Below are 23,568 nucleotides of genomic sequence, written 5' to 3'. Positions count from 1 at the left end.
CTATATTCCTCCATCTTTAACTGAGTGCCTTCTCGGTCCGGAATCCAGATTTCTGGATCCCATTTCTGACACCACGTCACTCGTCTTGTTTTACCATTGAAGACGGATAGGCAGGGTAGCTCGTTTATATGCTTTATTACAAAGAAACACATCAGGATGGATAGCAGCAGTACAAAATACAAACAAACTGATTAACTAACAAACTACACAGATACATGCTTAATCTCAACAGCTTACTACAAAATGGCAGTCAGGCTGGTACATGCTCAGTATTTATACACTTATGCAAGCCCAGAAAGCTTGTTAAAGGTGTACATACATATTGATCTACACTCACTATTATTCCTTTCTATCCCCGTTAAAAGGCAATCAGATTGATAGAGCATTATCTGCCCTATTCCCTCTGTTTCTGGAACAGTCTATCTATTTATTTCTTAGAACCCCCAATGTTAACCAACTGAATCACCCACTAAAAAGTATATTTGCTTATCTTATGCAACATTGTCTGGCATTATGGCACTGACTACAATCCTCTGTAGTGAACACAAGACTGGTTTTGTATATACAATACTTAAGTACAGAATTTGCTTTGTTCTTGTACCATGTCATTTTATGTTATACTTTAAAAGCAGCCCAACAGTCTTTATTTGTACAACTGGTGCTTTGCCATTTTCCTTAGACGTGCTCTTAAACGTATATTAAATTGAATTTAAGCTGAATTTCTAAGTTTGATTAATATACTTGAAAATCTTTGTTGTGACAACTTGACCAATTTATTTATTGATATTTGTTAAATGGATGGGTGGGACGATCAAAAGTGGACCCAACCCTTTTGGACCTTTTTTAGATCTGATCTGGGCATACAGAATAGTTTATTATTGTGTCAGCTACATAAAACTGAGACAGAAATACATCAACGTATAAAATGTCTACATACTGGTAATATATCAGGCCACGGTGGTGCAGCGGTTAGCGCTGTTGCCTCACAGCAAGAGTTCTCCAGTTCAGTTCTCGGCTGGAGTACCTTCTGTGTAGAGTCTGCATGTCCTCAGCACGGTCGAGTGATGTTTAAAGACATGCAGGTAGGTGCGTGCGTGAATCGGTGTGCCTTCTTTGAAGGTTGGGTGTCGGGCTGGAACCGCGGCACAGTAAAAATCCACTACCAATCATTAGCAAACTGGAGTTCCTCTGTGGCGACCCCTAACTGGGAAAAGCTGAAAGACATTAGTTAGTTAGTGATAATGGATTACTTCAGAGATGGTTGAGGGATACATTTTAAAGCAAATCATTAAAAGCACAGTGATATCTAAGAGGAGTAATGTGAATTTTTGTGAGAGACAGTGCAGTTAATGGTTGATATAATACATTGCTTAACCAGTGCAGCCAACATTCAACACCAGAAGTTACCTTAATGTCTGTCACCCAGTGGTGTTAGAGTTAGCACAATACCCAACCCTCCTAGTGCACAGACATGTAATAAATACGTAGTCAATATTATATGAGACTTATGTTGATATAATATCCTGCAGATGACCAAAATAAAGTTAGTAAAGAAGTCTAGAACTGCACAATTACAAGGATTATACAGGATTTTAATATTAAAGGAGATGGTACGTACATGTACATACAACCCTTTCCTGTGGGTACTATAGAAGGATTGTATTGTTTTAAGATATCAGATATTTCACTGACAGGGTAGAGTAGTAAGCATTTCATTATTTAACCAGGAAACAGTACATCTGTGTGTGTGTGTGTGTGTGTGTGTGTGTGTGTGTGTGTGTGTGTGTGTGTGTGTGTGTGTGTGTTTATACATGAGATTGATATATGCAGCTGGATGTAGCTAATCAGGCAGCCTATTTGGAAGAGAATGGAGACAGAATAACTAAGAAAAAACCCACAGAGACATAGGAAATGTGCTGACTTCATAGAGAGAGTGAACAGAAGTCAGGATTGCAACCCCTACCCACCCCTGATGTAGAGATCTTACCACTTAGACATCTGTGCACATGCCGTGGGCACATATGAAGAGTAAGTTTTATCACCCTTCACTAATTTTGTTTTGGTTGTTGTGCAGCTGATGACTCATGACTGACTAGAATGTAATGGCTGTTGTCTCTTTAATTTGTAGTTTGTATGCTGAAGGAAAACAGTTCTGTATTTCAGGTACTCCTTTATCTTAAATTCTAATATATTCTCATAAGTGCTGCTATCACAGTTATATGATCAATAATTTTTCTTTAGCTATATTGTAGTTGGACCATCTGGTTGCCAAATTAAAAAATAAACATATGCCGGCTCCATTATTTCATATGAAGCTGCATACATTTCATGATTGTCACAGCACCAAAGTGTTCTTTTCCATTATGGTGGTGGTAGTGGATGGTAGTGGACTATACAGCTGCATGCTGCTTGCACATCCATTGCCAGAAAACTTGAAAAGAAAACAGTGTCTGACTAAAGGCAGGCACCTTTCCTTTGCTTAGACAGCTTTTGCCACTGACACTAGGCCATCACCATGAATTGTGAGGATGACTGATCTTTGACATGCACACATAAATCAAGTGCCAGCATAACCAAATGTAGCTATGCTGTTAGATAGGAATGCTGGAAAATCTGTCATTTCATGTCTATGTGGAATAATGCAGCATAACATAAGATTAACATACTGGCATAGAGCCTTTACTTTTGACTGCATTTTTCAATGACATAGGTTTGACAGGTATCTTGAATGGACTAGGATCCAACTATGGAAGGGTGGGTTTAGGTAGAAATGTGTCTGCTCTCCCATTTTAGTATGGCTTGTGGGACAGAGCTTCTGAGGATCTTCTCCCTCATATTTTTTGAGGGTGTGGGTTACAACTTCTGACGTTCTGTCTTCTATTAGTGGAATGGAGGCAATGTTTGCAACAGCACTTATCACCTATGCTGATGATACTGGCAGGTGTTAGTATTGCACTCACAATGTATCTCATGATCACACGGCAAACCACACTTTCATCTGATGTCAGCTAGACAGAAGTAATAAAATCCCCTCCATTGAAATGGGCCATGAGTGATGCCCAACCCATTTCAATTTCATCCCTTCTCTTCTCAGTTATGAATGTAGAAGGTTAAGTGCTGGAGCTGAGGTTTAAGAGACAAAGGGTAAAAGATGAGAATGTAAACCTTGATGATGGCACAGCTGGACTACTGCAAATGGTTTGAAGCTGAATAATAGTGCAGATTTTACTTGATGTTCAATCATAGTCCTTCCTTATCCTGCAGATGTTGGTGACATCGAGGATGACTCAGCTGAAGAAGATTCTAGTTCCTGGGCATTACCTGAAAACAGCATTGAAGAAGCTGCTGCAGAAATGGTAAGGCCTGACACAAATGACTGAAAATAAAACCTCAGCCTTAAAGCAAATCATTTTAATGTGTTGTAGTCTCCATTAACTGCATTCAGTTCTAGAATACTGCAGAGTAATTCTGAACAGCTAATCATATTTATTTATTTATCCTATTTAACCTCTTTTCCGGGGAGAACCAAGGTGGTAGTTATACTACTAGTAAAGCTACTGACTTGTATATACAGAGCAAAATACAATGTAGAAATGTAAACAAAGATTTTGCATGTTACCATATTGGCAGTGATCAGCATTATGATTGCATTTCCAGTTTATGGTCCTAGCTTGGAGAAATTGTTGAGTTGGTAAAGGATGCATCTAGTGGATTATAGATGGTAATGATCTGACAGTGACAGAAGGCTGAATATTACTACTACAGTATACTTAAGGTGACAACATGTAAGGTTGTCAGCAGTGACTAACTTCAGGTGGAAAATTGTGGAGTGCCACATTATGTTGACAGAATGTAGTTGACCATGGGCAAAACTACAAACAGTAGCTACCTCCATATGTGAGATTTACTGTCCAAAGGAGATGTTCATTTTATTGTAATTTAAGTATTCAAACCAGATCTACAACCACTTTGTTAAAGTATATGTTGAGAAGAGGTTACAGTAATGAGGTATTTGCCCTTTCCCTTCCATAAAGCAATAACAGAGTTGGTTATATTATTAGTAGGGTGCAGGGAGCACAGCCCCTGACTGTAGGGTAGAAAATTGTTTGTTTTGCTGATGCAGACTTTTGACTGGTTTCCCTACAGGAAATCATTGTCTGATTAGTCTGATTGCAACTGCTAGAACACAGTTGTTGAGATCAAAGTGTAAATCCTTATCTTGTACAAGATCACTGTTTCCTGCATTATGAGGGATCTTTGATTCTTCAAGTTCATTGTATGCCTCTTGGGGAAGTTTCCCTTTTTCCCATTATACAAGTGCATAATTAGTATATGTAAGCTTGGAGGTATGAGGTGTTTTCCCCCTCAAGTGGGGAGCAGAGAAGTTTTCTTGTCCATGCAGAGATTCTTATTTAGGTGTCTAGAGGGGGTGTTGGGGAAGCATGTCTTTGATGTATTTTGGACAAGCAGTATTTTTTAAATCTACTAGAAGACATTTGACTACTTGTTTCAGGTGAAAGTTCTGTCTGTTTCAAAGATCTCACATCTTTCTAAAATAAATATGGCCTTACCTTTACAGGGCTAATACCACCTGACTCACCACAAGACATATACTGCAGGCAGGTACAGCCCTGTAAGGTGTGGGCCACCTGAGTAACTGTGTGCAGAGATGAATCATTGGCTACCCACAGCTGAGATTTGATACCTACCGTACCACTAACATACATTTGAGAATGCTACATCCATTGGAGGTCTATAGGTGATTCCCCTGTGTTAACATTTGTTGTTGGTTACACACTGTAGGTAACTGGATGACAGTGACTTATATACACTAATATACTAGCAGTGTAGGAACTGTTACTTGGAACTTTACAGCACTGACTAACTGTAGGCAGGGAAAATACTAGTGCCACTGCATGGTTAGAGCTCTCATAATATTGCAGTCAGTTGGGAGGGGGGGGGGGGCTTGGCAAACCAATTCTGCTGACAATACTTGGGTAACCTCAGTCAACACCTAATTGAAGACAAAGGAATTCAGAGACCCCATTGCACTACTTCATCGTCATCATCATGTTCTAGTGAACGGTGGTCTTGAGGTGGTAAGGTCACAGTCCTTGCTCCAGTAACTCTTCCATTAATAATTGCAGATCATGTTGCAGTTAGTGACTAATTATAGTTGAGGGTGTTGCAGCTCTAGTGCATTATGCCTGTACAACTGCATGTCAGAATCCCACTAGTCCTTACTGAAGATAAGAAGGTCAGGGGCCTCCCTGCACTAATACTACTGAAGTACTTAGAGAAAATGTTGCATACAGTGTTTATCTTTAAGTTGAGGATTTGTATGTTCTCAGTCTAACACCATTAGCATTAATGACTTTTTTTCCTTGGCCTTAATACATTAAATTCACCTGGTAATTGTAGATGTTAATTAATGTGAAGAGATGAGAGATTTGCAGCCCCTTCCTCACACACTTTGCCATCTCCAGCAGCTTGATTACTGTTGCAGTTACAGGACTTGTATAGGAAAAGGATGTGAAACCTCTACCTAAGCACAGGATTGGTAACCACAGCAGATGCTATCATATGTGGTTATTTAATTATAAGGGGGAGGACACTGATGCATCATTATAGTCTGAAACCACATAGTATCTTTGCTAGACAGCATCCTAGAGGGAGAGGTGAGACATTAAGCAACAACCTTATCTTCCAGAGTAGTGTTCTTGAGTATATCTGATCCTATGCTGCATGAAAAATTAGGAAATAACTTTTAATCTTGGAGTATGATGTAGTTTGGTGCATCTGGTCCCAGTTTGCCAAGAAGCATTTAGAAACAGCTTTAGTTTGGAGTATAACATTCTTGGGCGATTACAGTCCCATGAAAGCAGTAAAGAATAATTGCTGCATGGAGGTTGTCATTATGTAGTTCACAGTTTTAGCCAGGAGTGGTGTATGTGGTTCAAGGCTGCATTAAAAACTACTTTTTTTAGAAGATGACTTTCTTGGGTGTATCTAAGCCTTTGTTGGCATGACATAGTAAGAAGCAATTTCAGCTTGAAGGGTTTTATTTTTTTAATATATTCTGTCCCATGTTGCCATCCAGTTAATCCTACATGAATCAAGACTTTGATTGTAAGTGTGCCTGAAAAGATAACCACACAATAACCACACTGTTTTCTTATTCCAAAGTATATTTTCCTGCCTACAGAATTATCTGCGCACTGCTGAATATAAATAAAAAATGATTTAGAAGGAATTTTTTACCTTCCTCAATGCACACCACAGTAAATTTGTCTGATTGGACCAGTGGTCCATACTTTAGGAATTTGTCTCCGTTGTTGTTACAGCCTTTTCCGTCATATTTTATGTTTTTTGACTCAGGAAAAAGATCATATTTTCCCCTCCCACTGGGTTCATAAACCTTTGAAAGTCTCTGGTGATTCAAATCTCTTTCATTTTAGGGTGAAACAAATTAAGTGTTAACAATAAATATTTTTGTAATGTTGCAGAAACATTAGTATTACACAGTAACATCAGGATAAATTAATGAAAATAAGCTTCTAATTATAGTAGGTCTTTAAAAAACACAAATGTGTTGTTATCCTATCTCGCCTTCATTCTTACCAGGATGGGTTCGGATCTGATCCTCGGATCCGACTCAGCCTTATATACAAGCTTGAGGTCTTCCACTAGCTCATGGCTAAACCCTATCCCAGCATGCACTAGGAAAGCTCCCTAGATCTCATTTGTTGCTAAACAAGATTGGGTGTTCATTCTACTGGCTCTGGCTAAGTATACTATTGATTATTACCGGTATTGTTGGAAATTGTTTATTCTTAATTATTCTTACTCTAGATAACTAGTTTGGTGTTAGTTTTTGTTATTTCTGCTTTGTTCTGCCGATTTTTTCTGCTGCTGACCATCGTCTTCTGCTAGGCCTTTTTCCCTATCCTGGCCTCCACTTTTAATAGCCCGTTTTAGTTAGAGGGCTCTTCTTACCTTTGGTTTTCTCTAAAATTATTTGAAGTCAGTTCATTTAAGTTTGAGAACTGCTTTACCCTTAGCCAGTTTAAGTTGTAGGACTTTCCCTTCTTTCACTCTTCCAGGCATAGCCCGTTTAAGTTAGAGGACTGTGCCATCCCCACATTTCTCTCTTTTACAGTTATAGTGGATTGTTTAACTACTTTTGTGGTTGCTGTTTTGCTGTTGTTGTAGTTGTTAAAAAAAACACTGTTCTAGCCTTTTTTTCATGTTACTATCCCTTGTTTACAATGTCCTCTAAAGACTCAAAACCCTCTGGTTTCAAAAAATGTGAGAAATGTGGACAGAAAATGTCCCTAACTGATAGGCACACTATTTGTGTATATTGCCTAGGAGCTGTCCACCTCCGGGAGTCTTGTTCAGTTTGTCATTCCTTCAATCACAGGGCTCTTCTGGAGAGGAAAAACAAATTAATACTAAGAGGTCTCTTAAAAAAACTCTTCTCAGAAGCAATACAAGAAGGTCCGGAGGTCTGACCAGTCTCCCTTGTTAAGATCGAACAAGTCTGAGAAGAGATCTTTCTCTTCCAGTCCTCCATCGGAGCCTTCCAAAAAGATTACAAACATTTCCACACCAGATCCTAAGGCTGTCGGATCCGAGAGATATACTGCTCTGGCACCATCAGTCTTGCTGCCAGTGGAGTTCGAGTTGCGGAGCCAGTCCCATGTCTTGGAACCATTCTCCCCTACTCTTAGATCACCTTTGCTCCAGACTTCCAAGTCTCCAGCCCCTCCACTAAGTCTTCCAGGAGCCTGTCCGATGATGACGTAGATCGAGTGGTATAGAGGCTATTAAGGACACCGACATTGGCCAAGCTGTTATCAGATCCAACACCAAGGGTTTCAGATCTGACCACATCCTCCCCTTCTGCTTCAGTTCCTCCTTCGACCTTGGAGCCGGAATGTCCAGAGCTGATATTGATGGAACCGTCTGAACAGAGACCTATTATGGGATCTTCGGATCCTATCATTGCTCCCATGTCCTTGGCTCCATTGCAGCTTGAGGAGTCTAGGAGCTGACAATCTCCAGTCGGGTCTTGGGAGGCGAGTCGGATTGGACAGTTGGCGGATCCGAACTTGCATTTCGAGGCATCGGCATGGGTGAGCTCCACTCCTACCTCAGCCTCGGAGCCATCCTCTTTGATTCCAGGGATTCCCTCAGGTTCTTTGGATCCAGGGATTTCTTCGGGTCAGGGGTGGTGGGCTTTTGAGGTGATGAAAGTGTTGTCTCTACAGGCAGCTCCACTGTCATCTCTGGACGTTCTTCCCCCAAAGGTACCGATGCCTGCCTCTATACCCTTGCACCCACGGGGAAGCAGAGATCCTAGGCCTCAGTACGCCCACCAGGGTGCCCACCACTCTTTTGAACCTCTCCAGAGTACCCCTCTGAAGAGGTCCCTTGGAAGAAGTTATGTAAGAAGAAGCATTTAGACTCCCCAGAGGTGTCCGTCACTTCGGATACAGACCTCAATGAAGCTGAAGGGTCCCCAGGTCACCTCCTGATGATGTCTCATTTGGAGACATCTTAGAAATACTTAAACAGAGAGGCAGCTGGAAGTCCACCAACCCTTCAGCAGAGGAGTTTGTGTGCCTGAAGACCTTTGGATCTCACTCTTCCTATACTTGGGTGTCTCCACATTTTGACGAACGTCTGGATTTAGTTTCCCGAAAGGCGTGGGAGTCTCCAGATTCAGTGGTACCTGTTCCTCGGAGGCCAGATAAGTTTGTCACCTCCCCCTCAGACAAAAACTTTTTAACTAAGGGAGTCCCAGTAGATGCTATGGTGGTGGTGGCAGCCACCAAGAAGGAGCTGTCAGAGACATCTTCTGTTCATCCACCGAACAAGGAGTCTCGCACGATGGACAGATATGGAAAGCACATTTTTTCTTCATCGACTTTTGCTCTTAGATCACTGAATTACCTGACCCACTTTACTAGATTACAGAGGGAACTCCTGAAAGAGTTAGAAGATACTCTCCAAGGTTCAGTAGCTGAAGGGATGTCAGAGAAAGTTTCCTCTCAGCTCGCTACCTTAAATTCAGTGGTCAACTCTTCCATGAGACTGATTTCTTATACAGCAGATGGAGCAAGTAGAGCAGCGGGTTCAGGAATTTCCCTAAGGAGACATTCTTGGATGTGCTTGTGTGACTTCGTGAAACCTTTTAAATCTTCCTTTGTGAATGCCCCGTTCAATGGCTCATCTCTGTTCAGGCCCAAAGTCAAGGGCATACTAACCAGTTGTGAACAAGAAGGAAAGACTCTGTCTGCCATAGGAGTCCATTTTTCCCTAGCTACTAGACCATATCCCAAAGGTCTAAAAGGAAGTGGAAAAATATGGTTTCGAAAATCCCAGAAAGCCTTCCAGGACACACATGGTGAATCTTCCCCCAGGGGCAATGGGGAAAGTAGTAATGGAAGATGCCAACCACACGGCAGAGGGGGTCCACAGAATCAGGGTGACAGAGAATCTTTCTATGGTAAGCCCTTTCAGCGCTCCTGAAGGGAGGCCCCCCTGTCCATCTCTGGAGGCAGTCAGGGGCCGCTTATCTTTGTACCTAGAAGCCTGGCTACGAATAACAAAAGACAAGTGGGTATAAAGCATCATATCCAGAGGTTACTCCATACCCTTTTCCTTCCCCATCCCAGACGTTCCACCCAGTCAAAGGGAACTGGCAACATTAGAAATTCAAAAGTTGCTAGACAAAACAGTCATCCATACAGTCCCCGCAGACCAAACATGATCCGGAACTTACTCAAGATTCTTTTTAGTTCCAAAGAAAACAGGGGACTGAAGACCAATTCTGTATCTCAGCAACCTAAACATATCTGTAAGATAAGTCCAAGTTCCGGATGATAAAACTGCAGTCAATACTCCCTTTTCCAGGAGACACCTGCGCTTTCAGGAGCCAGTCACTACCAGTTTCAAGCTCTACCCTTTGGCCTCACAACAGCCCCCAGAGTGTTCACCAAATGTATGGCAGTAGTCGCAGCTCACTTGAGGCACCTAGGATTCCAGGTGTTTCAATATTTAGACGACTGGCTCCTAACCACCACCACTGAGCATCTACTAATAAAAGCGAGAAACACCACCTTGCAGCTCTGCTCTCACCTAGGAATCACAATAAACTATGAGAAATCTGCCTTACTGCCTTCTCAGAGTGTCGTTTTTATAGGAGCAGAAGTGAATACAACAAGGATGATGGCCAAGCTTCCTCCATAGTTCTACAACGTCAGGTTTTAAATCTCCTTACAAAGAAAAAAGCACAAGCAAGGACAGTCCTAAAAGTCATGGGGACCATGGCAGCAGCAATAACCTTGATCCCATTAGCATGTGTGCACATGAGAATTTTCCAGTGGCTACTGTCCGCTTAGTGATCGATGCAGGAGCTGCCTGTGTCCCACAAAATATTAATAATGGAATCTTGCAAAAAAGACCTTTGTTGGTGGCTTTACTCTTTACTCCACTCATGTGACACTAGGCTGACCATTTGTACTTCCCAACCATTAGCCACAGTGACCACGGACGCCTCTCAGATGGGGGGGGGGGGGCATTATCTGGGAAAGACAGTCCAAGGCACTTGGCAGGATCACGAGGCCCATTTGCACATCAATGTCCTAGAGATGAGAGCAGTGCTACTGGCATTGCAAGCATTCCAGGACCCTCTTCTGAATACAGACAGACAACATGTCAGTTGTATGGTACATAAACAAACAAGAAGGAACCAGATCTTACCCCCTTTGTTGAGAGGCCCTGAGAGTATGGTAGTGGGCGACATCCTCCCAACACTTTCTAATAGCAATGCACATCCCAGGGAAATCCAATGTGATAGCAGACAGACTCAGCAGAGCGATTCTGATGCCTCACGATTGGTCCTAAAACAGGAAGTAGCATAAAAGATTTTCCGCAAATGGAGCCAGCCTTGCTGTGATGTTTTTGTGACATCCATTAATGCCAAATGCAGCAGCTACTTTGCCCTTATCCCCCATCTGGGGGAGACACCAAGGGATGCACTTGTACACGATTGGCCCTCAGGTCTCCTCTATGCTTTTCCTCCCTTTCCATTAATACCCAAAGTTCTTCAGAAAGCCAGTTACTTGGGAAGGGACTTGATACTCATTGTCCCATAGTGGCCTCGTCATATCTGGTTCACCTTCCTGTGGCCTTATCTTCGGGAGGAGCCTTGGATTCTGGACCCAGTTCCAGACCTTCTGACTCATGCATCAGGAACACTCCATCCTTCCCTTTAAACTCTCAAATTGACAGCTTGGCTGCTCCAATTCCAACGATAGCCAGGTTTCCTAACCTGCCTTCATCAGTTAAACACATTTATATCTTTATAGTTTCATAGTATAGTTTCATAGTTCATAGTATAATACTAGGCTATCTGCCCTGGGGCATTTGTAAGCCTAGCCATAGTGATGTGGCTTTTGCCACCCCATGAAATGGTACAAAAATGTACAGAATAAATCTAGAATACTGTGCCTCTGTCTAGTAGTGACACAATGAAGGTCCCCTTATATAATAGAATTAGTTTACTGTGCCCCTGTCTAGCAGTGACACAGATGTGACCCCTGGGGTAAACTTTCGATCTCCCATCCACTCATCAAGATTTCTCTTGAAAAGAGTCAGTGAGGGGCTCTGCCTAATACGAACTGGGATCCTGTTCCAGAGCATGGGAAGCCTCTGGGTTATGAATCTATCCCTCCAGCATGTCCTATTCATACTTGTGCCGAGGTTTAAGTCTTTAGCTCTCGTGGTCCTGATGGATTTGGATTTTTTGAGGTGGAGCATGTCCATCAAATCCTGATTGGACATGGCCTTGTACGTCAGGCAGAGATCACCCCTGAGCAGGCGGTATGCCACTGAATAGAGCTGAAGTTTCTTTAGCCTGGCTGAATACGACATATGTTGGAGACCCTTGATCCTTTTGGTGAGGTACTTCTGTGGTCTCTCCAGCTGTTGCAAGTGCCGGGTGAGGTACATACCAAATGGGGCATTGTACTCAGTCATGGGTCTGATGAGGGAGGAATATAGGGGTACAATGACATCCTTGGATCTGGATTTGAATCCCTTCATGATGAGGTGTGCAAGGTAGAATGTTTTTCTAACCACTTAGGCAACGTGGGTGTCAAATGAGAGGTCGCCGTCTACTTGGGTCCCCAGGTCTCTGATTACTTTTTCCGTACTCAGTGGGTTGCTGTCTATGTGATAATTTGTGGGTACTTTGTTTTTTCCAAAAGGGATGACTATACATTTTTTGGCATTTAGTTTAAGGCCGTGACTACGGCACCAGTTGTCCGTTTCAGTGAGGCCTTTTTGTAGGATGTGTGTGTCTGCTGGTGTATCGACTATGGCTCCTAGTTTACAGTCATCTGCGAACTTTGTCAGCCACAGCCCTCCTATGTTTGCTTTAACATCTGAGAAATAAATGCCAAACAAGAGGGGTCCCAGGACAGATCCCTGTGGGACACCACTTGTGACCGGCTTTGAGTCTGACATTGCTCCAGTGATTTTAACTTTATCGGTTCTGTCCTTTAGCCAGTTTGCAACCCATCTAGCAACATAGGGGTTTACTTTTAAGCTGTTTAGCTTATCTATGATGCCTGAGTGGGGTATTGTGTCGAAGGCTTTAGCCAAGTCCAGGTATGCTGTATGGACTGCTTTGCCCTCATCAATGGCTGTAGTGACTGTTTCGAAAAAGTCAACCAGATTTAAAAGGCAGGATCTGCCCTTCACAAAGCCGAACTGGGTGGGGTCAAGTGTCTGTAGGTCCCCTATGTCTCTGTTTATGAGTTCCATAATGATTCTTTCCATGGCTTTGCAGACCAGGCTAGTTAAGCTTATGGGGCAGTAGTTTCCAGGGTCTGTAGAGGCACCCCCCTTGTGGAGTGGGACCACTGTTGCTGTACGCCAGTGTACAGGTACATATCCCGAAGTAAGGCTAAGGTTAAATAGCATTTTTATGTGTGGGTTTAGCTCCTCTTGAGTTCACGTAACACGCACCCGGGATACCGCCAGGTCCCATTGATGCTGTCTTTATTGCTTTGTTTAGGGCGGTTCTCACTTGGACATCTGAGATGACAGGGAGATTACATTCAGCTGGGATAAGTATTTCTTCTTTTGGGGGTGAAGGAGGCGAGAAATTTGCACTGAACCTGTCAGCCAGAATGTTAGCAATATCTGTGGGTTCAGTGTATTTTTTGTTGTAGTGAACCAGCTCTGAGCATATCTGAGGGTTTCTGCCCAGGTTTCTAACATAGCTGAAGAAGGCTTTGTGGTTATCTTTAGTGTCCTTAGCGATTTTTCTCTCAAAGTTTGCCTTGGATGTTTTTATGAGAGAACGTAGTTTTCTGCTAATGTTGATCAGAGACGTCTTCCCTTCATGGGATTTCGCTCTGACATGCAGTAGCTTCCTTCTTTTGTTATACAATTTGTTTATGGCTGAGGTCCACCAGACAGGATGCTTACATTTGGTGGAGAGGGACTTGGATTTGTTTGGGATTGCATGATCCATGCATTCTTGGATATGTCCATAGAAAGCATTTGTGAAGGATTCAGCATTGCCCGATGTGGTATCCACTGGCACAGTGGGCTTAAAGGATACCATCTCCTTCTTAAGAAGAGTGAAGTCTGCTTTTGAGAAGTTTTTCACTGGGGTCTTTTGTGCTGGGGGTGGAGGTGGGATATGTATATTCAGGGTGATTAGTTTGTGGTCAGATCTCACTAGTGAGGGGTATACTTCCGGTGTGGAGCATTTTGTCCCCATGTTTGTGATGATCAGGTCTAGTATATTATCTCCCCTAGTGGGAGAGGTGACTAGTTGTTCCAGTGCATTTGAATTTATGAATTCCAGGAACCTTTGGGCTAGGGTTTTAGGGCTAGAATAATGTACCCAATCTATGTTTGGGTAGTTGAAGTCTCCTAGTATGATGGTATTTTGTGATACATTCATATCCTCCAATGTCTTCAGGAAGGCTGAGTGGGGTTATTGAGGTTGGGAGGGTGGTCTGTAACATGCTACCAGTTGTATAGCAGTTTTGCCTATGGTTAGTTGCACCTGTATGGTCTCTGTTGCTTCATGTGTTGCTACTAACCTGGAGGTGTGGGTGTCCTTTATGAATATGGACACTCCCCCTCCCTTTGTGGTTCGGCCCAGGTTTTGGGGCCGAAAAGCATGATATGAGGTATAGCCTGGTAGTGCTGGGGTGCTCTCAGGAGCCTTGAACCAGGTTTCAGTTACTGCACAGATGTCGATGTTCTCCATGCTGAGGAGTGCATTAAGTGCCTGCATTTTGAGATTTAGACTTCTGGCGTTGAGCAGCATTACCCTTAGTTTTTTTCCATTTTTGTTTTCTAAGGAGGTGGGTTTGTCTTTTGAGCCTTGCCTAAAAAAAGGCACTATGGGGGTGGCAAGAGCCTTTGCCAATATCCGGAAGCCCAGTGGTGACAGGTGTAAGCCATCCCTTGCGAAGCAGCGTGGCTTGTCCAACATATCATCCCAGGCAGACAGACATTGGATCCCCTTAGAATGACACCAGTACTCGAGCCAATTGTTAAAGCTGATCATCTTGTCTTTGTATTGTGGTATCATTCTTGGTGAGGGCAAGATGCTGCTCAGGGTCAGGGTCATACCAGCCTGGGCTACATAATCAGAGAGCTCCTCTATGTCTCTTTTCATGTAGTTCAGGGAGGTACATCTCAGGTCATTCACACCAGCATGGACAATGACGGAGTCATATTTGTACTTGCTTTGGAGTGACCTGAGTGCGTGTGTTATGTGGCGGATCCCAGCCCCGGATAGACAGCTCACAGTCACCTTCTCCTTGTTCAGCCTGGTCAGTGGGACATCAGTGTGTCTGACTATGGAGTCACCTATTACTAGTGTATCAGGCAAGGTGTTTGGCCTTAAGGGCTGTGATTGGTCGACACACTGATTTATTGAAGTATGTGTTGCATGTGTTTTGTTTTGAGGTGGTGGATTTTTGGATGTCTGCTTTGGGAGCCTCTGTTGTTTTGGTAAGTTTTTTATTAGAGCCTCCGAGTATGTCTTTGTGTTTTTATGTGTTTGGTTTGCAGTTGTGGTAGGTCTATGTGGCACTGGGATTGTTGTGTGTGTGGTTGCCATCTCCTCCTGTCTGGTCATGCCAGCCCTGGGTTGAGAGAGTTCAGCCTCCAGTTTGGCTATATAGTTGCATCTCTCACATGTATTTGTGTTTGTTGGGAGGAGGAGAGGGTTGTCTGTGTACATGAGACAATTGTAGCATTGTCTCAAGATGCCCAGACTGACCAGCTGAACTGGAGACGACGCCAGTAATCTACCACTCGACATGCTGGAACAGTATACGGGAGTAGTATACCTTTAAGGGAAGTGAGTATTCACAGGGGTGGTAAGTAGATGTAGTGCTTTACTTAGTACGAGAGTGCTTACTTAGTAGAGAAGTATTGAGAACAAGTGCTAGGCTTATAAGACAGTGAGTAGTCTGGTTATACTAAGAGTAGAGCTTCCTTAAGGGAAAATTTGAAGAGCAGACTTGGCAGAGCCAGAAAAAGTTTAACCTTGTTTAACCGCGCTATGCGCATCACAAGAAAGCTGTGCAAACGCGGATTTTAAACAGTGAACTACAAAAGAGCTAGGAGTGGTCCCAAACAACCAATTACTACAGCTTCTTGTGCTGAGATCACTTCCCCCAAGGACAGGTAGGCTGCTCAAGGCTCCCCACTCCCACTGGTGAGCAAAGAAACTTCCTTCTATCCAAGTAAGGTAATGGACAACACAGGAACTACAGGCTTCAGATAAAAGATGAATAGAAGCAAATGGAAAATATTCTCATTATGGGCTTCTCATAATCATATTGACCCGTTTTTTTTACCCCAGTAAATTCCATTCTAGAATTCTTGGCAAATTTTTTCAGTGAAGGCGCAGCCACAGCCGCAGATACCATTAGAGTTCAGCCAGCAGCGATATCCAATTTCCATTTAGATAAATCAGGCCTCAATACTGTGTCTCACAGACTATGCAAAACCTTTCTTAAAGGTACCTTATTATTAAGACCACCTATCAAAGACCCTCCAGCACCATGGGACTTGAATTTTGTTTTATCTCGTAATTTTTCCTCCGTTCAAGCCAGTATCATCTTGCGAATTCAAATTTTTTACATGAAAAACTATTCTCTTGGTACCAATTACTTCTGCTAGAAGAGTGTCAGAGTTGTAAGCCTTGTCAATAAAGCCCCCCTACTTGCCATTCCATAGAGACAGTCTCCTTATGAAAAAACCCTTCCTTTTTACCCAAAGTATGTTCAGAATCAAATTTGAACCAATCCATAGAGCTGCAGTCTTTTATACAAATTACGAGAATAAGGCAGAATACATGTTGCACCAAATGGATGTGCATAGACAATTACCTTTTTACTTACACAGGACTAAGGACTTCAGAAAATCTGACCAACTATTTATATCTTGTTCAGATTTAAAAAAAGGTGCTCCAGTCTCTAAAGTGACACTTTCAAAATGGCTTTCAGATTGTATAACTTTCGTTTATAAATGTCAAAACAAAGATCTTCCCCCATAGAGTTAAAGCCCACTCTACAAGAGCTATTGCAACCCCCTCTGCCTTTCTAGCTAGATTACCAATTGATACCATTTGTGCTGTGGCAATGTGGGCAAGACCACATACCTTTATCACTCATAAAAAAGTTGATTTGGCCTCCAGGAACAGGGCCTCTTTTGGTTCCATGATTCTGAAGAATATTTTCCCTTAAGCCACCCAAGAAAGATGGAGGTAGGGACGCTGTCCCATCCTGGTAAGAAGAAGGCGAGATAGGGTAACAACACATAAAGAAGTTATGTACTCACCATAAGGTTCCATGTGTGTTGTCCATCTTCGCCTTCATTCTTACATCCCAACCTCCTTCCCCCCAGCCCTTTTACTCCTGGAAGACTGAGTTGGTGCAATTGGATATCATTGTTCTCTGACCTTCTTTATTGCTCTCTAAGGTATTAAACTGCTTTTATTTTGTATTCTCTTATTATAACTGCAAACAAGATCTGGGAAGCTTTCCTAGTGCATGCTGAGATATGAGTTTAGCCATGAGCTAGTGGAAGACCTCGAGCTTGTATATAAGGCCAAGTCGGATCTGAGGATTGGATTCGAAACCATCCTGGTAAGAATGAAGGCGAAGATGGGCAACACCCATGGAACATTATGGTGAGTACATAACTTCTTTTTCCCTAATGTGGCCTGGGGTGAAGCACCACAACTTGTCAGGATAGCCAAGAAGAATAAATGCATAAAAACTGCTAACAAATTCATGCCTGTTTTGTAATTCATTTAAATTACTTCTACATATGTTCATTGTGCAAGTTAAACCTTTTTTTGAGAATAAATATTTAACAGTATTCTAAATAAACATTAATATAACCATATATATATATATATATATATATCAATTCCTTTATTATTGTAAGGAATGTAATGTGTATCTAATTCAGAAATAATTTGCATAAATAGTGAGTTACATCTTGATGATGCTTATCTGTTAACAAAGAACCAGATATGGAGCTATCATTGCAAATTATTAGTCTGAAAATTTTTAACAAAAAATAAAATGGTCTAATGCATGATTTCTTTATGCTTTCAGAAAGAGCCATCATTTTTTGAAAGCTGGTTTGGGTTTTCAGAACCAGAACTGTCTGATGATGAAATAGGACCAATACTGACAGCACAAATTCATGAAAGCCTCAAGAAAGAGTTGGAAAACAAAGGTTTAAAGAGAAAGCAAATAGATGAGAAACATAAGGACATTAAAGTCACTAAGACTAAGTCAATCAAGATGAAGGAGGTACTAAATCAAAGCTCTTCCTTGAAACAGAAGACCTCTGCAACCAGGACCGTAAGTGAGAAAAAGCCTCACAAGGAAAGGTTTGAAGAAAAGCATGAAAAGTTTAATAAAAAAGTCCAAAAAGAGGCTAAAGATTTAGGATATCACCATGGCAAGCATGACAGTAAACCCAAAGAGGAGCAACTTACAAAACAGGCTAAGCATGATCACCACCAGGACGTGGGAAAGTATGGCCACTACAGAGATAAGAAACAGCATGATGAAGTTAGAAAACATAAATATCCCAGTGACGCAGGAAAATATGACAAAGACAGTGAGACAGGCAAACACAGCCACCGCGGTGACAGAAAGAAACAAAGTGATACAGCTCAGTATGATCATTATGTTGGCTCAGGAAAACACAAGCACCAAAGAGATGCAGAGCAGCATAACAAACATTCCACTGATGGACCATACCATGGAAAACAGGGCCGATACCAGGGTGAGGAGCACAAACATTTTCACAAGTATTTTAAGCAAGAGGGCGACAATAGTCATGACAGCAAAAAGCATAAAGACTCAAGGCAGTACCAAGAGAGGGATCTCAGAGGTGGGCATTTCAAAAAGGGGGAAAAATTCACCATCAAGAAAGGGGAGAAGGAGAAGTTCTTTGTAAAGTATGACTATAGAGATGTTAAAAGGCATGACTAGAATGAGCTAAATTGATTTTAATATCAGTTAAAAAGGATTTGGAAAGGGAAGACACTGGACCTAGGCTATCATTTAGGAGTAGGCAGGGAGTGTTCTTCAAGATTCATAGGTTTTAGAAAGAGAAGACCCTGGACTGAGGTCATTTAGGAGTAGGCAGGGAGTGTTCTTCAAGACTCATATGACTACTTTTTACTTTCTGAGATGTCCAGTGCAACACATAAGAACCTCTAAGACAAGTACTTCCAGTATGTATGTGCATGAAAGGTACAGGTTAGAATTAGCCACTCGGTTTCTGCTGAAACAAACTTACTGAATAAGTTCACTTTTTTCCACTTAGAACTGAATTGTGTATCTGACGGTTTTGTTGTTTCTAAGAGACATTTTGTTTTCAAAGTATTCAGAGGGGCTAGCAGCCCTGTTGTATTACTGCTGTCATAAGCAATATTTTCTGTAAAATGAAGTAATCATCATCAAATAATATTTATTTAAAAGTATGTTAAATCCTGTATCTTTAATACAAAAGAATGCTCATTTGTATTTTTTTTCACTAAAAGTATCAAAAGATGCAGCAAGGAGAGGTTGACCTGACAGCCGAACTGCCATGGCAAACTGTACATCAGTGTTTTGGGCTGTTTAGTTCTGATACCATTAGGGGGCACTGCTGGTTTATGTACTTGTTTTCTTTCCACTGGCACATGTGTCCAGCCAAGGGTGGGACTGCTTTTTTGTGTCAACATGTGTTCTAACCAAAGCTAGAAAGATGGAAAAATTATGCTGATTTCTGCACACAAAGTCTGTCAGGGAAGATAAAATTTATCTATACCCACAAATATATATACATGAAGGCCAGAAAATGTCCCTGCTACATTTCATCTGAGGTTAGTGACACAGTAAAGCAGGAGTCACTGCCTCTAATGTATTAATATTTGCTAATCTGTAAAAAAGCATCTTCCTTACTGTCATAAATGTGAATATAATTATCATCTTGCATTGCTTCTGAATGACTGACTTAATTTTGCTTTTGGCACAGGATGTGAAGTAGCTTTTAATAAGGCAAATAGTATAAATTCATTTGCGTGTGTGTGTTCAGGAAGAGTTTTGTGTTTAAAATGCGTTATTGGCAAACACGTACTTTTTAGGAGTATTGTCAGCTTTGAATTTTTTATGATCCATCAAATGTTTTGTTTTGTTTTATAAATCATACTGTGAGCAACTTCTAAACAAGCTACCTAACCACAGTTGTAAACTAAAAATATAAATTCACTAAAATTAACTATTTGCCATACTCTTTTCTTTCTTACACATCAGCATTGCTGACTTCAGTACAACCTGGTGTGTGTGTGCATCTCTCTCTGTCTCGCTTACCTCTCTTTCAATATATATATATATATATATATGTATGTGTGTGTGTGTGTGTGTGTGTGTTAGTAAACAGTACAGTTGGCAAAATGAAATAAATGCCATTGATTTTACCAGTGCCCATTTCTTTAAAGGTTAATAGTTTTCAAAAAATAAATGTTTGTTGTGGGGAAACTTAATTTAGTTCCTGTTTACACTGAGTCCTAGTAATGTGCATAGAGAAAATGTTTTTATGGCTTTATTTTTTTTTTCAGATGTAGCATGTAACCAGTTGGATTAGTGCCCTTCATTGTACTATTAACTGTTTTTTTTCTAAGAGTGAAAACTGTCAGACTCATTCTTGCATGCACGTGTTTGAGATGGGATTCAGCAAAAGGGCATGTAGAAATAGAAATGCAAAATATAAAAGTCTGTGCTGACTGTATTTATATAATTAATTTCACATGATGTTCTACATGTGAACCTGAATTTGAGTGCAGTCTGCAACTATACGGTCCTCCTGACCTTTGCGAAATGTCGTATAATTGGCAAAATTCAAATTAACCCAACTAAAGCAGAGCTAGTATAAGTCACATCCAGGGAGCTCCTGGCCATGTTGAAATTTTAACTGAGTTTAAGTATCTGGTTTTCATGGTGGCCACAGGCCAAGGGTTGACTTTCTGTGCCAGTTTCAGTCAAATACTAGCAAAAATAAACCACTTGTTAGTCCTTCCCAAAAGGCTGTTATCCTTTCCCACCTAGGTTTGCCACCTTTTCAAATGGCCAAAGTGGGACATTTTCGGGACAAACGTCAGATTTTACAGGCCGACACAAACCCAGTACAAAGGATAGAATGTAACCTTTTTGCCTAAATAAAAGCTTATTCTTGTAGCATTTTAGTTGCTTATTCTGTTTCTTATAACATTTAGGTATTTTAGATACAGAATAACTGTTTTATGCAACTATTACATAAAATATAGGAAATAATTATGTCCTACAATCTCAGGACATTTGCCATTTTTAATATTTTTTGTCAGGACACAACTGCCCAAATTGGGACTGTCCCTCTCAAAGTGGGACAGTTGGTAACTGTATTCCCACCAGAGATAATATGATAATTTTCTGCTGTAGTATTTTTTTAGAAATGTTAATGAATGTTTCAGCTATATATTTTTCAGTGTATTTTCATAAAATTTCTGATTGGGTTAGCCCCACCAAGTCTGCAGTCAGCTTTAAAAAGGCGACACAAAGTCACATTAAAATTATCTGTTGGGTAGTTTGGTTAGGATACTGAAAACTTCAGCCAGTCATTTTGATTAGTGCTGTGGGATAATGCACACATGAGCTGCTGCCAGCTCAGGGGGCCCTGATTTAACTCTTTACCTGAGGAGTAATATGTCATCTACACAGAGACCCCACAGAAGAGTATGGCTGAAAATAAGTCCAGTCATTTTGCTGCCAGTGTTTTCTGATTAACACCTATTACTCGCAGAGCAGAAGCCAACTTCAGATGGCAAAGGTTATTATGCAGATTGCACCAGTGTGCCAAATATTGTTTAGCTCATCCCCTCCTGTACAAAGAGACTTTAAGAATCTCTCTGGCCTGTTCTGCCATTATGTGCAGATTGTGTGCCGTTATCTTCATCTGACATGTTGACCAGATGAGGTGCAATGCCCTTGAATGAGAGAGCCTTTACTCAGAACAAACTTTTTGAGAAACTTCTGAGTTGTCAGACTGTACTTTTCTTCAGATGCATACCTGAATTTCTCTTGCTGAAAAATATCATTGTACATTTTTAAGAGTGAATGGCAGGGTTTGGTCTGGTTGCTATAGTTAGTCTCAGCAAACTCTCCCTTGTCTCTTTTTTTGCTCTCTTTCCCTCTCCCCAGTGTTATCCCTCCAACAATGTCCTTCATGCCTTTTTTGCCTTTCTCCTTGCTCATGTTCCATGGCTTACATTTTTTAGTTGCATCACATCTCTGTTGACTTAAAATGAAAATGCAATTCTTAATGCTTGAAAGTTGCACACTTCATGAATTGTGTGCTGTCTGATTTGTGTAGACTTTTCTTGAAGTGTAGTCATGCTTGGGTTCCACTAAAAGATAACTGTTAGTGCGTAGTCGAACAATCCATTCAATAGCTTTAATACATTAAAAATAAATGTGTGCTTCATGTAAAGGGATTGTAAACTCTTCAAAGCTGGCATTACCTCTTTCATCCTCTGCTTAGTCTTATATTGTGTTCCAGTTTATCTTAAGCAGGAAGGAAATTTGAAGTTTATAGAAAATATTATCATTTTTATTTTGAATTAATAAGCTATTTTAAGTAGAATTCAATTGTATCTTTAGAAAACGTGCAATATTGTTAAGGTTAGCATTATGTCACTTGTAATAGGAAAAGTACTGTAAACTGTTGTGATGTTCGGTGCATGAAAGTGGGTACAGTGCACAGGGAGAAAGAGCGATGTCAGTATTAACTGTGTAAATGTTATGTTCAGTACATTGATGTTTAGCAACTGTGTAAATCACTTCTAGCAACTGTACAGCTACATTTTACAGTATGCTCATACCTCTCAACTGTCCAGATTTTCACAGAATGTCCAGGTATGTGTCTCATAGGTTTAGTCTGTTCCTCATAAAATTTGTGTTTTTCTGGCAAATCACGGAGGACTGAAGTCACTAAATAGTGAAACACATTTGAGTTTCAGACTTTATGTTCTTCAGAAAAATATTCAATTAACTTTCTAAATTTATAAGCGCAAAATTTAAAATCTGTCCCAATGTTTGAGCCTCTGTCCCCTCATTATTTTAGGCTTTGTCCATATTTCTTGAGCTAAGAGGTTGAAAGGTATGTATGCTTTTGTGACTGTCTTTATATTTATTTACAGATATTTGAGCTGTGAACACTAATATTGCAGTAGGTTTTGCTGTAAAAGTACAGTAGTCCTTGGGGCTGACTACAATAGTGATTCTTGACCTTCCTGGTACAGTCATTTAGTTTGCAGGAAGAATAATTCCATGCTGGAACAGCACTGTCACACATCTGCATACTGTACACAGTTACCTCATGAGAGATATAACTAGTTACACCTGTCACCCACTGCTGCATATGTCAGGTAGCTCTCATACCACTTCATTGCTTCCCATTCTGCATTTTACTGTCTGTATTTGGCCAGCAGTATCTCACCCACATTGCCCTTTTAGTGGAATATGGTTCTGTATCCCATTAATTGACAAGTAATCATTTTTTCTCACTGTCATCACCCATTCATTGTCCTAATAATAAAATGATCAATATAATTCCATGTTGCAAGCAGTTCTAAAGTCCATTTCTCAAAAATAATAATCAATAGTTATATTAAATAAAATACCAAAAAACACAAAATGTATGTATTAGGTTGGAGGTAGAAGACTGAATGGAAAACTAAAGAATCTTGTAAGGGCACTGATACTTGGGGTGGGGGAGTGACTTAAGGATTTTTTCCTCCTGCTTCTTAATCACTGTTTTTTTCTATGGCAGACCTCTCTTGCCCTTCTCCAAGCAAAATAGGACTGGCCTGTAACTGATCGGCATTTTTTCTTGCTGGTTCTGCGTCTTCCCAGACCCATTTTTGTGTTTGTTTTGGCTGACTTGTGTCTACAAGTGGCCTCTTTCCCAGTG

At 41.0% G+C, this 23,568-nt stretch overlaps 1 protein-coding gene across 3 annotated transcripts in view; it reads left to right on the top strand.

Moving 5' to 3' along the window:
- JSRP1 (junctional sarcoplasmic reticulum protein 1) overlaps positions 1–19,934 on the top strand; it is a 602,745-nt gene extending 582,811 nt beyond the window's left edge. For all 3 annotated transcript variants that reach the window (XM_044090772.1, XM_044090773.1, XM_044090774.1), the window contains 2 exons: positions 3,265–3,356; positions 17,679–19,934. In XM_044090772.1, the coding sequence (XP_043946707.1) occupies positions 3,265–3,356; positions 17,679–18,569 (983 nt within the window). In that variant the 3' untranslated portion in view covers positions 18,570–19,934. The remainder of the gene's footprint in view (positions 1–3,264; positions 3,357–17,678) is intronic.
- Positions 19,935–23,568: the final 3,634 nt, after the last annotated feature.

Source organism: Protopterus annectens, chromosome 13.part0, assembly GCF_019279795.1.
Source record: "Protopterus annectens isolate FY-2018-M chromosome 13.part0, PAN1.0, whole genome shotgun sequence".
Classification (NCBI taxonomy): Eukaryota; Metazoa; Chordata; order Ceratodontiformes; family Protopteridae; genus Protopterus; species Protopterus annectens.
This window is presented reverse-complemented; position numbering and strand designations above follow the sequence as displayed.